Source organism: Globicephala melas, chromosome X (genome assembly GCF_963455315.2).
Source record: "Globicephala melas chromosome X, mGloMel1.2, whole genome shotgun sequence".
In the NCBI taxonomy this organism is placed as follows: Eukaryota; Metazoa; Chordata; class Mammalia; order Artiodactyla; family Delphinidae; genus Globicephala; species Globicephala melas.
Genome location: NC_083335.1, coordinates 64,158,539 through 64,175,115, shown reverse-complemented (window position 1 = coordinate 64,175,115; position 16,577 = coordinate 64,158,539). Strand labels below are relative to the sequence as shown.

The 16,577-nt window shown below is 38.4% G+C and overlaps 1 protein-coding gene across 2 annotated transcripts in view; it reads left to right on the top strand.

Annotated features, from left to right (window-relative positions):
- ATP7A (ATPase copper transporting alpha) overlaps window positions 1-16,577 on the top strand; it is a 142,912-nt gene that overhangs the window by 53,975 nt on the left and 72,360 nt on the right. Inside the window, exon 2 of one of the 2 annotated variants that reach the window (XM_030849614.2) lies at window positions 8,237-8,377. In XM_030849614.2, coding sequence (XP_030705474.1) covers window positions 8,258-8,377 — 120 coding nt within the window. In that variant the 5' untranslated portion in view covers window positions 8,237-8,257. Of the gene's footprint in view, window positions 1-8,236; window positions 8,378-16,577 lie in introns of those variants that run through there. The other variant, XM_060292366.1, reaches the window with a different exon arrangement.

Below are 16,577 nucleotides of genomic sequence, written 5' to 3'. Positions count from 1 at the left end.
GCTGGTTTGGTGGTGCTGAATTCTCTTAGCTTTTGCTTGTTTGTAACTCTTTTGATTTCTCCATCGAATCTGAATGAGATCCTTGCTGGGTAGAGTAATCTTGGTTGTAGGTTCTCCCCTTTCATCACTTTAAATATATCATGCCACTCCCTTCTGGTTTGTGGAGTTTCTGCTGAGAAATCAGCTGTTAACCTTATGGGATTCCCTGGTATGTTAGTTGTCATTTTTCTCTTGTTGCTTTCAATAATTTTTCTTTGTCTTTATTTTTTGTCAGTTTGATTACTATGTGTCTTGGCGTGTTTCTCCTTGGGTTTATCCTGCCTGGTACTCTCTGTGCTTCCTGGACTTGGGTGGCTCTTTCCTTTCCCATGTTAGGAAAGTTTTTGACTATAATCTCTTCAAATATTTTCTTGGGTCCTTTCTCTCTCTCTTCTTCTTCTGGGACCCCTATAATGCAAATGATGTTTTTTTAAATGTTGTCCAAGAGGTCTCTTAGGCTGTCTTCATTTCTTTTCATTCGTTTGTCTTTATTCTGTTCTGCAGCAGTGAATTCCACCATTCTATCTTCCAGGTCATTTATCTGTTCTTCTGCCTCAGTTATTCTGCTATTGATTCCTTCTAGTGTAGTTTTCATTTCAGGTATTGTATTGTTCATCTGTTTGTTCTTCAATTCTTCTAGGTCTTTGTTTAACATTTCTTGCATCTTCTCGATCTTTGCCTCCGTTCTTTTTCGGAGGTCCTGGATCATCTTCACTATCATTATTCTGAATTCTTTTTCTGTAACGTTGCCTATCTCCACTTCATTTAGTTGTTTTTCTGGGATTTTATCTTGTTCCTTCAACTGGTACATAGCTCTCTGCCTTTTCATTTTGTCTATCTTTCTGTGAATGTGGTCTTGTTCCACAGGCTGCAGGATTGTAGTTCTTGCTTCTGCTGTCTGCCCTCTGGTGGATGAGTCTATCTGAGAGGCTTGTGCAAGCTTCCTGATGGGAGATACTGGTGATAGGTAGAGCTGGGTGTTGCTCTGGTGGGCAGAGCTGGGTAAAACTTTAATCCGTTTGTCTGCTGATGGGTGGGGCTAGGTTCCCTCCCTGTTGGTTGTTTGGCCTGAGGGGACCCAACACTGGTGCCTACCCGGCTCTTTGGTGGGACTAATGTTGGACTCTGGGAGGGCTCACGCCAAGGAGTACTTCCCAGAACTTCTGCTACTGGTGTCCTTGTCCTCACGGTGAGCCACAACCATCCCCTGCCTCTGCAGGAGACCCTTCAGCACTAGTAGGTAGGTCTGGTTCAGTCTCCTATGGGGTCATTGCTCCTTTCCCTGGGTCCCAATGTGCACACTACTTTGTGTGTGTCCTCCAAGAATGGAGTGTCTGTTTCCCCCAGTCCTGTCAAAGTCCTGCAATCAAATCCCGCTAGCCTTCAAAGTCTGATTGTCTAGGAATTCCTCCTCCCGTTGCCAGACCCCCAGGTTGGGAAGCCTGACGTGGGGCTCCGAACCTTTACTCCAGTGGGTGGACTTCTGTGGGATGTGTTCTGCAGTTTGTGAGTCACCACCCAGCAGTTATGGGATTTGATTTTATTGTGATTGCACCCCTCCTACCATCTCATTGTGGCTTATCCTTTGTCTTTGCATGTGGGGTATCCTTTTTGGTGAGTTCCAGTGTCTTCTTGTCGATGATTGTTCAGTTAGTTGTGATTCTGGTGCTCTCGCAAGAGGGAGTGAGTGCATGTCTTTCTACTCCACCATCTTGAACCAGTCCTCTGAGAACCACTATTTTAGTTCATTCATTTTAAGTACTGTGTCATGCTCCATGATGTATATATCCCCACTTATTTTTTCATTTTCCAGTTGATAGACTTTTAGATTATTTCCAAAGTGTTGGGTTTTTGTTGTTGTTGTTGTTTTGGTTTTTTTTGCAATGGGCATTCTTGTTCATGTGTCCTTGTACACATGTGAGATTTTCTCTAGGGTAATATGCCTAGGAGTGAAAATGTTGAGTTCTAGTATATGCATATCTTGAACTCTGCCAGATATTACCGAACAGGTTCCATAATGGTTGTACTAATTTATGTTCTCACCAGCTGAATACGGGAGATCCTGTTGCTCCACATTCTCATTAACACTTGGTATTGTCATATTTTGAAAGTTTTGTTTACCTGATGGGAGTAAGTGATATTCATTGTGGTTTTAATTTGCATTTTCTTGATTACTGTAGTGATCAAAAATTATCCATGTAGAGCTGTATCCAAAAAAAGAATTAAATTTTACCATATAATATATTAAGAATCCAGAAACCTTTCTCAAATTATGAGGCCTCATTATTTTAGGGTGATTTAAAAATAATGTTTGAGGGCTTCCCTGTGGCACTGGTTGAGAATCTGCCTGCCAGTGCAGATAACGTGGGTTCAATCCCTGGTCCGGGAAGATCCCATGGGCCACGGAGCAACAAAGCCCGAGCACCACAGCTACTGAGCCTGCACTCTATAGCCCGTGAGCCACAACTGCTGAGCCTGCGTGCTGCAACTACTGAAGCCTGAACGCCTAGAGCCTGTGCTCTGCTACAACAGAAGCCACCGCAATGAGAAGCCTGCACGCTGCAACGAAGAGTAGCCCCCACTCGCCACCACTAGAGAGAGGCTGCATGCAGCAACAAAGACCCAACACAGCCAAAAATCAATTAATAAAATAAATAAATTTAAAATACTAATAAAAAATAAAAATAATGTTTGAGCTTCTTTGATCAGCTTTAAGAAGTGGTTTTGTGCAGTCAGACTTCGTATGTGTCATGTTTGTTTGTACTCAACTTACGCAGTTTCTGTTTCCAAATCAGAGATGATGATCTAGTCATAATACTGTTCTTCCTCTTAGAAAATGTTATTACTGATGGTGATTACCATCTGTGTTTAGGGAGTGGCTCAAAATACTTTAATAACTGGAAGTTATTTCCCTCAGTGTTGTTGGATGCTCTTTTTCTCAGAGTCACCTCATTGCTAATAGCTGCATGCCAGATTTGTTTCTCTGATATTGTCATCTCCCATAAACATACATTTTTTTCCACACCGTATGAAATTATTTACACTCTTACTCTGTTTTCTTAGTCATTTTGCTAAATGCAGTGGGAGATTACAAAAACTGTTCTTGACTTTGTACCTATCTTTGAGACATTTAAGATTCAAAAGATGGTTATACATATATTATAAAATCAATTAGAGTTGTGTGTGTTATATTTTATATAGAAAAATATATATATATAAATAATATATGTAAAATAGAGTAGTATGAGGGGAATGGAATTCCTCTGAGGTTTTGAGTGTAAGGTCCAATTTAAGTATAGTTTTGAAGAAAAAATACAGGCAAATTATGAGGGCAGAAGAAATACATATTATTCATAGTTGATCTGACATGCTTAAATTAGGATGTAATGGGAAAAGTAGCTGTATTAATGTAATTTTCATTCATGCTCAGAATTTCTTTCCTCCCTAATACATATTTCCAGGGTGAATTATCCACTCACTTTAAAAGTGCCTTTCAGGGGCTTCCCTCGTGGCGCAGTGGTTGAGAGTCCGTCTCCCGATGCAGGGGACACAGGTTCGTGCCCCGGTCCGGGAGGATCCCACATGCCACGGAGCAGTTAGGCCTGTGAGCCATGGCCGCTGGGCCTGCGCGTCCAGAGCTTGTGCTCCGCAATGGGAGAGGCCACAACAGTAAGAGGCCCGCATACAGCAAAAAAAAAAAAAAAAAAAAGTGCCTTTCTGCTTAACTAGTCTTTTTCAGTTCCTCAGTAAGCCTGAGAGATGCTCCAATACTTTGGTCTGGAGCATACCCGATAATAAAACTGTAGTTCAGTTTTACATTCCTAACTCACCAGGTAAACTAGCCTTCATCTGTTGAGTGTATTGTATTCCAAAAGTTTGTTACCAATTCTGTTTTTTGAACTTGACAGTTTCTTATAAAACAATTTAGTCAGTTTTGGTAATGTACCTGAGTCAACCCTCAAAAGCCCCATTTTGACCCATAACATATTTGAGCCATATGGGTACTAAGTTTGAATGTTCTGACCTTGAGGCAGGCAGCCATGTGCTACAAGAGGAAAGAGGAAGCAACTCCTTTTTTAGGCACAGGGCTAACAGTAGACAAAATATTGATAGGATCTGTTTGTTTTAGACATTATCACCTTCCCTTTTCATACTCATTACTGCTTCCCAGTGACCCTCTCCCTAGTTAGAGCCCCTAATGCCTTCATGCTTGCCTTAAGTACCCTGCCTTGGACTTTTCACCTAGACCTGTGAGTTCTTACATCCCAAGGATCCTTTGCTCACAATTACCTGCGTTTCCTGTCCCATTTGGGCTTCTGTTCTATTGTAGTAACTGATCATACCTAGATATTAGGAGGTGTAATGCCAGCTATCAGCCCCTTAACCTATCAAAGAGGAGTTTGTATTTTAAAAAGAGGATACAATGTCTATTAAGACAACTGACCTAGATTCTTCAAAAAGTTACTTGGGGGAAAAGAGATAAAGGAGAGAGGCTGTTTTAGATTAAATGAGACAAAGGAGACATAACCAAATGCAGAGTGTGAACCTTGTCTGGATCCTGGTTTGGAAAAAAATAAAAGCTGTAAGGGATATTCTTGGGACATTTAGGACAATTTAAATAGAGAACTTATATTAAAGGATGTACAATGATTAATTTTCTTAGCTGTGATCATAGTATTGTGGTTTTATAGGAGTTCTTATTGTTTGGATATGCATGCTGAAGTATTATGATCTCTAAAACTTAAAAATAGTTTAGGAAAAATAGAGCAAGTATAGCAAAATGTTAACAATTGTTGAATTCATGCAGAGGGTATACAGATAGATGTTCATTGTATTATTCACCTTTTATGTGTGGTTGAAAATTTTCATAGTAAAGATTTGGAAAACAGGGAAGCTGTTCATTAGTATAATATTCTTTAGATTGTAAAATTTCATGCAATGGAGAATTCAGGCAATATGGAGAACTTCATTTTTTACTACTTCTTCCCTATTCCACTTATCATTCATTCAAAGATTCACATATTGTCCTATTGACAGCAGCTGCTCTGGCTAGAGGAAGGAAGAGTTTCTCAGGGCAACAACAGCTTATTTTTACATATAGATTGTAAGTCATAGTTTACCAGAATGTGAAAATCTTTGGCAGTGTGGTTCATTAGAATCATTTTTTTTTTTGACTTTGAATAAAGGCTGTTTCAAGTCATTAAAATCAAAAGTTAGACAAAATGTATTCTTTTATATTGAATATATATTGTAAGTCTCTCTGTAAAAATAGACAGTAATTTAATAGTAATTTCATAAGAAGAATCAGTGGACATAACTGAATTGTTAAGTGTTGCATTTGGAATAACTTTAGATCTAACTTTAAAAGTAAATAACAAAAATAGACTAATAATTATGAGTCTATTTCAGATCAAATCACACTATAAGTTACAGTTGTTCCATAATTAATGCCATTTGAAGTTAAGACTGAGACTGATGCACCTAGGGATGAATTTTTCTTTCAACTTTTCTAAGATTTTTACATTTTAAAAATGGATATGGAAAACAGTATGGAGGTTCTTGAAAAAAATTAAAAAACAGAACTATCATGTGATCCAGCAATTCCACTTCTGGGTATTTATCCAAGGGAAATGAAATCACTATCACAAAGATATTTGCACCCCTCTATTCATTGAAGCATTATTTACAATAGCCAAGACATGGAAATAACCAATGTCCATCGATAGATGAATAGATAAAGAAAGTGTGATATACATATACACATTCTTCAGCCGTAAAAATGAAGGAAATCCTGCCACTTGTGACAACATGGATGGACCTTGAGGGCATTATGCTAAGTGAAATAAGTCAGACAGAGACAGACAAATACTGTATGAGCTCACTTATACGTGGAATCTGAAAAAACCTGAACTCATAGACACAGAGAACAGATTGATGGGTTGGTTACCAGAGGTGGGGGGTAGGGAGTGGGCAAAATGGATGAAGGTCGTTAAAAAGTATAAACTTCCAGTTATAAGGTAAATAATTCCTGAGGATATAATGTACAGCATGGTGACTATAATTAACAATATTGTATATTTGAAGGCTGCTAAGAGAGTAGATCTTAAAATTTCTCATCACAGGAAAAAAAAATGTAACTATGTATAGTGATGGATGTTAACTAAACTTATGGTGGTAATTTTGCAATATATACATATATCAAATCATTATATTGTATACCTAAAACTAATACAATATTATATGTCAATTATATCTCAATAAAATGGCAGTTTCATGTGATTCAAACTAATTATCAGTGAAAAAAACAAAGATTCCTGCCTTCATGGAATTTTCATTTTAGTGGGAAGTGTATTGCAGTGTAACAAATTATTCCAAAATTTAGTGGCTTAAAACAACCAACAATTATTATCTCACAGTTTCTGTGGGTCATGAATTTGGGAGTGGTTTAGCTGGGTGGTTCTGGCTCAAGGTCTGTCGTGAGGTTGTAAGTCTATATGTCAGCTGAGGCTACACGCATCTAAAGACAACTGAGTCTGAAGGATCAGCTTTCAAGGCAGTTAACTCACCTAGTAGGAGGCCTTATGTCTTTGCTGGTTATTGACAGGAGGCCTCAATTTCTCACCATGTGAACCTCTCCAAAAGGCTGCTTGAGTATCCTTATGCCATGGCGGGTAGCTTCCCCTAGATGGGGTGATTCAAGAGAGAGGACAAGGAGGAAGCCACAGTGACTTTTTTCCCCTCCTGCAGTGCCTTTTATGACCAATCTTGGAAGTCACACTTTGTCACTTCCACTATTGACTTGGAAGCAAGTCACTGAGTCCAGGCCACACTCAAAGAGAAAGGAGTTAAATTCCACCTCTTGAAGGAAAGGAGTAGCAAAGAATTTGTGAACATATTTTAAAACCACCACAGGAAGACAGGTAATATGCAATAAACATAGTAAGTAAATTATGGAGTTTATTAGAAGGTTATAAGTTCTATGAAAATAAGAAAAAAATAGAGCAAAGGTAATGGGAATCAGAGTATCTGTGTGTGGAAGGGGTGTGGGATGCAATTTTCAACAGTGTGGTCATTGAAAGACTCATTAGTAAGGTTAGATTTGAGTAGACTTGAAAGAGATGAGGAAGTTAGCTAAGCAAATATCTAAGAGAAGAAAGTCCTAAATCAAGGGAATAGCTAACCCAAAGGCCCTGTGGTGGGGGTAAAATGAGGTGAGAGAAAAGAATGTTAGCCATATTTTATTAGTAGAGTATTTTCAGCTGGGGAGGTGGGAAAGTTGAGGAAGGATAATTTATTTTTTTTAACTTAAAGTTTTTTGTTGTTTTTCGGTTTTTAAGTTTTTATTTTATATTGGAGCATAGTTGATTAACAATGTTGTATTAGTTTGAGGTCTACAGCTAAGTGATTGAGTTATACATATACATGTATCTATTCTTTTTCAAACTGTTTTCCCATTTAGGTTATTACAGTGTTTTGAGCAGAGTTCCCTGTGCTATACAGTAGGTACTTCTTGGTTATCTTTTTTTTTTTTTTTTTTTTTTTTTTGCGGTATGCAGGCCTCTCACTGTTGTGGCCTCTCCCGTTGCGGAGCACAGGCCCCAGACGCGCAGGCTCAGTGGCCATGGCTCACGGGCCTAGCCGCTCCGCGGCATGTGGGATCTTCCCAGACCAGGGCACAAACCCGTGTCCCTTGCATCGGCAGGTGGACTCTCAACCACTGCGTCACCAGGGAAGCCCAGTTTATCTATTTTAAATATAGTATTGTGTACATGTCAGCCCCAAACTTCCAATCTATCCCCCCCTGCCCTTCCCTCCTGGTAACCATAAGTTCGTTCTCTAAGTCTGTGAGTCTATTTCTGTTTTGTAAATAAGTTCATTTGTATCATTTTTTTTAGATTCCACATATAAGCAATATCATGTGATATTTATCTTTCTCTGTTTGACTTCACTTAGTATGATAGTCTCTAGGTCTATCCATGTTGCTGCAAATGGCATTATTTCATTCTTTTTTTATGGCTGAGTAGTATTCCATTGTATATATGTACTACATCTTCTTTATCCATTCCTCTGTTGATGGACATTTAAGTTGTTTCCATGTCTTGGCTATTGTAAACAGCACTGCAGTGAACATTGGAGTGCATGTCAGAGGAAGGATTATTTCCATGGCTGAAATTAACAAGTTCATTGTTTCTAATAGGAATATAAAGAAGAAATCAAAATGGATCCAAGTATGAGTGTGAATTCTGTCACCATCTCTGTTGAGGGGATGACATGTAGTTCCTGTGTTTGGACCATTGAACAGCGCATTGGAAAACTGAACGGTGTACATCACATTAAAGTAAGTTACTCCTTGGAAATCAGTGAAGTCAAATGCTGTTGACTGGAATTCTTCTGGGAAATTACTTCTAACACTGAGACAGATGCAGACACACTGACACGTACGACATAAAGACTATCACACTTTTAACCTTGAAGCTGAATAAGTTTTCTTCAGCCCATTAACTTATTTTTTTGTTAAAAAATAAGAAATAATACATTTTTAAAATTTAAAAACATCTGAAGATGGAATCTGGATGTTAATGTTTGTATATTTATCAATATATATTTTATAAGTATATAGATGCTGATATAATTTTTATTACTCTTAATCTCATGTTGATCTAAAATATATGTTCTCAGAGAAAGGATTGTGAGGTTTCTTTCTCTTTTATAGCATGACAGTTACTATGTTTAGTAATAATGTAGTCTTCTCTAAGAGCATGCATACAAAGTGTAACTAATTTTCTAAACATTTTCACTTCAATGTTATTTAATCAATAAATCATTTTATTTAAAAGAATACGTTACAATTAATTACATTAAGTGACATTACCAAACAGTTTTAGAGTGGTTAGCTCTAGAACAAGGAATGAAAGAAACACTGTTAACCATTATGTGTCTGTGTATTTTCTCTTCACATTTCTTAAATCACAAATAAAAAATAACAAGATACTGCAGTGAAAATACAATTAGTTTCTCGCAAATAAATTAAAAGTGTGTATGGTCTGGGGAAAACTGAAGCCCAGCTCACCGGCTTACAAAGGGGGTGTGATATAAAACTGGTGCCTCCACCCACATCACTCCCCTCTTCGATTCTGTTCTTCCCCAGAGCCCTAAGCTTCCCACACACCCTAGATTACTGCTGAGGAGTGAGCTGACACCATCCTGTATGTGTGAGGCCTGGCATGATGCGCTCAGGTTTAGGGCAAGGGGAAGGCCGTAGGTGAAACTGGAAGATGGGGAACTAAAGACGTGCACCCACTGCCTCTGCTCTCTGAGTATTCAACCACATCACCCTCCCTCCAAAAGGAAGCTAATGTGACACAGTGACTCTGGAAGGAACCTAGCGGTATGTTGGAGTGCAACAGACCAAATGGTTTCTACAGCTGAATCAATCCAGCCAGAGAACATGAAGGAGAGAAGGGAGGGCACAGTTGTCCCTCTAGGTCTGGAGACTTTGGGTCACCCAGGATGCAGTCCCCTTTAAGAAAACTGCCTTCCAGAGCCAGGCCCCTAAGTTGGCAAATTCTGAAATGAAAGAGAGGGGTATCACCTGTTAGAGCCCTATGCTGCTGCTCCAAGCATTGGGTTTGCAAATATAAGAGGGGATAACCCGAAGCTAATGGCCTGGGTAACTAAAGAATGAAACTAGATGGGCTAGGCACGGGCATGCTGAACATTTATCTAATTCCTCCCTGAGAGCTGTCCAGGCCTAGGAGCTGCCCTGAGCACTCGTCTTTGCTGAGCTTAGACTTAGGGCAAGGGGAGGGCAGAAAAATGGAGAGTAAAATAAAAATATAAAGAGCCAGAAAACCCAAAGCATGGCCCAAGGGAACCTTTCTGCAGGGATAGGTTTCTCAGGGCCTGCATTTTCTCCTGATCCATAAAAACTCTGAGCTTTTATCAAAGAGGATAGAAACTCTCTGTTGGGGAGGGAGGACAACAGGAGATCAGGGAGATCCTGCTGGCTATCCTGGGGCAAAGCAGGGGGAAAGGGAGCCTCTCCATTTCCCAGAGACAAACTGCCAAAAAAGACTGTGTAGAAGCCTCCCTGGGCAGAGCCCAGGACTGAGAAAGGTGGTAGGGATTTGAGTTCACTTCAGTTTTTAATTGCAAAAATGAAATTGACTTTTGTTAGACTATCTTAACACATTCCTGCTATAATTCATCTCAGAATCCTACTTAGTGGAAAAGAGTGGTTTATTTGTATATTCTAATTTTTCTGCAATGAACATGAATTGTTAATACAATTGTTATAAATAAATAAGAAAACCTAAACTTTGTTTAGCGCCTTCTAAACACAAAAGCCAAAAGTACTAAAGTCAACACAAAACTACCCCAAAGGGAACAAAATGATACTGTGCCCCCTCATATCCTGTAAAAAATGTATTTGAATGTGTCCTGTGCTCATTTTTTTGACATAGACATAGTATGTTAAAGCTGCAAGGGGTCTTAGATATGACTTAAGTCGTCTAGCCCCCTCATTTTACAGATCAACAGATTGAAGCCCAGATAAGGAAGTGACCTGTGCTAAGTTACACAGCTACCTAATACCAAACAAAACTAGAACTCAAGTTCCATGATTCCTGGGCCAGTATGTTTTGTGGTCATACAGTGTCTACAGATGCAGTTTAATTTGTATATGGTTCTCAAACTTGTGATCTCCAATTTATTCTTTCACATAACTTCTAAAAATAAAGGAACCTGGTATTTTCATCATAAAGGTGCCTCCTACCACCAAATTGCTGTTTTAGCTCTGTATCACTAGTCTCTATAAATTCTCCTCAGAATAGTTCTAGTATTTTTAGTATGAGACACCTTGAATTATATTTTATTTGTCACTACCTTTTTAATCTTTTTATTTCCGTGTTCGTAAAAATGTCTTTGATTTTAAAGCCTTTGGGGTTAAAAAAGTATGTTTTGATTAAGTCCAGCTTTCTCAGCCTCAGCACTATTGACATTTTGGGCTGGATAATTCTTTGTTTTGGGGGGGCTGTTCTGTGCTTTCTATGATGTTTAGCAGCATCCCTGGCCTCTACCCACCAGATGCCAGTAGCCTCTCCTCCCACTTGTGACAACCAAAAATGTCTCCAGACATTGCCAGTGTCCCCTAGGGGTGAAATTGCCCTCAGTTGAGGATCACTTCTGTAGTCCCTTCTCAGAGAACCTACTGTACACCCTTTGTCTGTTCAGTTAATATTTGATGATGGTGAATTGATATATCAAACAGGCTCATGTGCCCCTTTCTCTTCATATTAGCTTCTTATGGTTCTTTTTTTTGCCAGTTAGAGGTATAGTGAACAGTGGTTCTCAAACCATACCATGAGAATCACCTGGAGGGCTTGTAAAACATAAATTGCTGGTTCCATGCCCAGAGTTTCTGTTTTAGTAGATCTGAATGGGGCCTGAGAATTTGCATGCCTAATAAGTACCCAGGTAACTCTAAAGGTGCTGGTCCTGGGACCACAGTTTAAGAACCATTATATTGCATGAGCTATACTTACACTGAAGATTATTTATCATTTATCTGAAATTTAAATTTAACTGGGTCTGTCCTGTATTTTTATTTGCTAAATCTGGTAACCCTTCTTTGAAATCATCCTTCCCCTTTACTTTTACTTTTTGTTCCTGTAAGTTTTGCTTTTTAAAAACTGCCATGTAAATGGAATCATATGTTATATAGCCTTTTGAGTCTGGCTTCTTTCACTTAGCATCATGCATTTGAGATTTGTCCATGTTCTTGCATGTATCACTGGTTCTTTCCTTTTCATTGCTGAGGAGTATTCCATTGTGTGGATGTACCAAAGTTTGTTTACCCATTCACCTTTTGAGAGACATTGGATTGTTTATACTTTCTTTTGTGATTATGAAAAGCAGTGCTCTGAATGTTCACATCCAAGTCTTTGTGTGGACATAAGTTTTAATTTCTCTTGGGCAAATTCCTAGGATTTGATTTGTTCCATCATATGATAAGTGTATGTTTAACTTTTTGAGACACTGACAATTGATTTACCACAGTGGCTATACTATTTTATCTTCCCACCAGCAATGTTTGAGGATTCCACTTTTCTCACATTCTCTCCAATACTTTGTATTAACAGTCTTTTTAGTTATAGACATTCTGGTGAGTATGTAGTGGTATCTCACTAATTCGCATTCCCTTAATAGCTAATGATATTGAGCATCTTTTCATGTGTTCATTAGGCATTTGTATACCCTTTTTGGTAAAGTGTCTGTCAAACCTTTTGTGAAATTTTTAGCTGGGTGTTTCGTTTTCTTATTATTCAATTTTGATTGTTTTCTATGTGTTCTGAATTGTCTTCTTTTAGATATGTGTTTTGCAAATAATTTTTCCAGTCTGTGGCTTGTCTTTTTAATCTCTTAAAAGTATCTTTCCCAGGGCTTCCCTGGTGGCGCAGTGGTTGAGAGTCCACCTGCCGATGCAGGGGACACGGGTTCGTGCCCTGGTCCGGGAGGAGCCCACATGCCGCGGAGCGGCTGGGCCCGTGAGCCATGGCCGCTGAGCCTGCACGTTCCGAGCCTGTGCTCTGCAACGGGAGAGGCCACAACGGTGAGAGGCCCACGTACCTCAAAAAAAAAAAAAAGTATCTTTCCCAGAGCAGCAGTTTTTACTTTTGATGAATTCCACTTTACCTACTTTTTTTCCTTTATGGAGCATGCTTTTGGTGTCATAGCTAAGAAATCTTGGCCTCACCCAGGATCACAAAGATTTTTCTCCTATGTCTTCTAAAAGTTCTTTCATTTTAGGTTTTGCATTTAGATCTATTATCCATTTTGAATTAATGTGAATACATTATGAGGTATGGGTTGAGGTTAATTTTTTTTAATATGGATGTCCAGTTTTCCAGGCAGCTCTATTTGTTGAAAAGTTTATTCTTTCTCCATTGAATTGCCTTTGCACCTTTGTTGAAAATCAATTTACCATATATTTATGGGTATATTTTTGTATGCTCTGTCCTATTCCATTGATCTGTATGTCTGTCCTTTGGCCAATAAATACCACAGAGTCTTGATTATTGTAGCTTTATAATAAATCTTTTCTTTTTTTTGGAGCAGAGAAAGATTTATTGCAGGGCCAAGCAAGGAGAATGGGTGGCTCATGATTGAAAAACCTCCTTAAGTCCCTAATGGTTTTCAGGGGGAAGTTTTTAATAGGAAAAATTTGGGGTGAGGGCTGCAGGGTGTGTGACTTTCTTCTGATTGGTGGGTGGTGAAGTAACAGGATGGTGCTCCAGGAATCTCGTATTCAGCCTGAAGTTAGCATCCTCCACCTGGGTGGAGGCCTTAGTTCCTGGTCTCAGGACTTAATGAAGCTCAGGTTCTTTACGTCTTGTCACAGAAAGATTTCAGTGAGAGATAAAGTGATAGGTAAGAAGTGGATTTACTTAGAGAGATACACATTCCACAGACAGAATGCGGTCTGTCTCAAAAGGTGAGAGCAGCCTATGATAAATCTTAAAATCAGGTAGTGTAATTTCTCAACTTTGTTCTTTTTCAAAATTGTTTTGGCTGTTCTATTTTCTTTCCGTTTACATATACATTTTAGAATCATTATATAGGTTTCTACAAAAATATTTGCTGGGATTTTGATTGCGATTGTGTTGATTCTGTAGATCCATTTGGATAGAATTAACATCTTAATATTGCGTATTCAACCCTGTGCACATGCTACATCTCTCTATTTAGGTATTTCTTGATTTCTTTTATCAGGGATCTATAATTTTCAGTCTTCAGATTCTGCATATATTTTGTTAGGCTTATATTCAAGTATTTTCTGTTTTTAGATGATGTTTAAATGGTACTTTTTTTTTTTTTTTTTTTGCGGTACGCGGGCCTCTCACCGTTGTGGCCTCTCCCATTGCGGAGCACAGGCTCCAGACGCGCAGGCTCAGCGGCCATGGCTAACGGGCCTAGCCGCTCCGCGGCATGTGGGATCTTCCCGGACCGGGGCACGAACCCGTGTTCCCTGCATCGGCAGGCGGACTCTCAACCACTGCGCCACCAGGGAAGACCCGGTACTTTTTTTTTTAATTTAAATTTCAGTTGTTCATTACAAACATACAGAAATGCAGTTGGTTTTTGTATGTTGACTTTGTATCCTGAACTTTGCTAAACTGACATTAGCTCTATTAGCTCTTTTTGTAGATTCTTTGGGATTTTCTACATAAGCAGTTATGTCATCAGGGCATAAAAATAGTTTTATTTCTTCCTTTCTAGTCTGTATGTCTTATTTCTTTTCTGTCTAGAACCTCCATTACAATTTGGAATAGGAGTGGTAACAGTGAACATCTACGTCTTGTTACTGGTCGTAGGGGGAAAACATTCAGTCCTTCACCATTAAGTATTGTGTTAGTAGAGGGTTTTTGTAGATGCCCTTTATCAGGTTAAGGAAATTCCTTTCTCTTCCTGGTTTTCTGAGAGCTTTTATTTGTAATCACGAATAGATGTTGCATTTTTTCAAGTGCTTTTTCTGCATCTCGATATGATCATATTATTTTTCTTCTTTAAGGCTGTTAATATGGTGAATTACACTGATTGATTTTCAAATGTTATACTAGCCATGCATTCCCAGGATAAGCCCCACTTGGTCAAAGAATACTTTTAATGAAAAATTTCAAACATACACAGAAGTGAAGACCTAGTACAAGGAACCTCCCTGTACCTGTCACCCTTGCTACTTATTTTCATGATATCCTTGCTACTTATTTTCATGACATTCTCATCATTTGAATTTGATAATGTATTTTGCTGATGCTTTTAAGAGTTGATCTGGACCTTCCTACCTGTTGTACTTTTTGACTAGTGAATTGGAATTTCCTAGTATATCTCCATGCCGTTTCCAAGCCTTTTTGCTGCCCCCTGCCCACCGTTTTCCTTGTCACTCTTCAGGATTCTCAGAACTGTTTGGAGCACAGCACTCTTTCCCATGCTTCATTCAGTTTGGTTCCCCACCTGTTCTCTTCTATTTCTCCACAACTTGTATCTAAGGGCCCAAAGAAATTAACAATATCTCCTTGCCAAAAGATTGGGGATTTCTACTATAATGATGGTAATATATGAATGGTTTTTCTTAAATATTTTACTGTGAATTGCTGACTCTTCAGCATGTTTATTTTCACTGCCAGGGCTTAATGAGTTAATGTGTAATTTTAACTGGCTTGTGTCTTCATTTGTATAATGTACTTATTATTTTAATATATTTAAGTTTTCAGCATCATTAAAACAACTTTATATTGGCAGTGGTTCTATAATATTTACCAGAAGTTTTCTATAATTTTGCTTTTATACAATATTCATTATAGTGATGATGGAAAGTTAATGCAACTTTGGAATTTGATCAGCTTGCATCAGTCCTAAAATGCTTTTCTTTTGACTAGTTCATATCCACATGTAAAAGATAAATTTTAGACACACTGCCCAGAGTAGATGTTAATATTCTAAAGGGAGCTTTGTCTAACTGGACATCAGATTTAGTGCAGGATTTAAAATTAGGAATCTGATGGATTCTTTCTAATAATCAGAAGCTCATTATATATTTTAAGTGCATGAATCATTAAATTTGAAACAGAATTTTTTTTTACTTTTTATTTTATATTGGAGTATAGTTGATTAACAATGTTGTGTTAGTTTCAGGTGTATAGCAAAGTGATTCAGTTATACATATACATGTATCTATTCTTTTTCAAATTCTTTAGGTTGTTACATAATATTAAGCAGAGTTCCCTGGGCTATACAGTAGGTCCTTGTGGGTTATCCATTTAAAATATAGCAGTGTGTACATGTCAGTCCCAAACTCCCTAACTATCCATCCCCCCCACCCTTACCCCCGGTAACCATAAGTTCCATTCTCTCAGTCTGTAAGTCTGTTTCTGTTTTGTCAATAAGTTCATTTTTATCATTCATTTTTAGAATCCACAGACAAGTGATACTATGCAATGTTTCTCTTTCTCTGTCTGACTTACTTTACTCAGTATGACAATCTCTAGGTCCATCCATGTTGCTGCAAATGGCACTATTTCATTCTTTTTAATAGCTGAGTAATATTCCATTGTATATATGTACCATATCTTCTTTTTCCATTCCTCTGTCAATGGACGTTTAGGTTGCTTCCATGTCTTGTCCATTGTAAACAGTGCTGCAATGAACATTGGGGAGCATGTATCCTTTCAGACCATGTTTTTCTCCAGATATATGCCCAGGAGTGGGATTGCTGGATCATATGGTAGCTCTATTTTTAGTTTTTTTAAAGAACCTCCATACTGTTCTCCATAGTGGCTGTACCAATTTACATTCCCACCAACAGTGTAGGAGGGTTCCCTTCTCTTCACACCCTCTCCAGCATTTACTGTTTGTGGATTTTTTGATGATAGCCATTCTGACTGGTGTAAGGTGGTATTTCATTGTAGTTTTGATTTGCATTTCTCTAATAATTAGTGATATTGAATATCTTTTCATGTGCCTCTTGGCCATTTTGTATG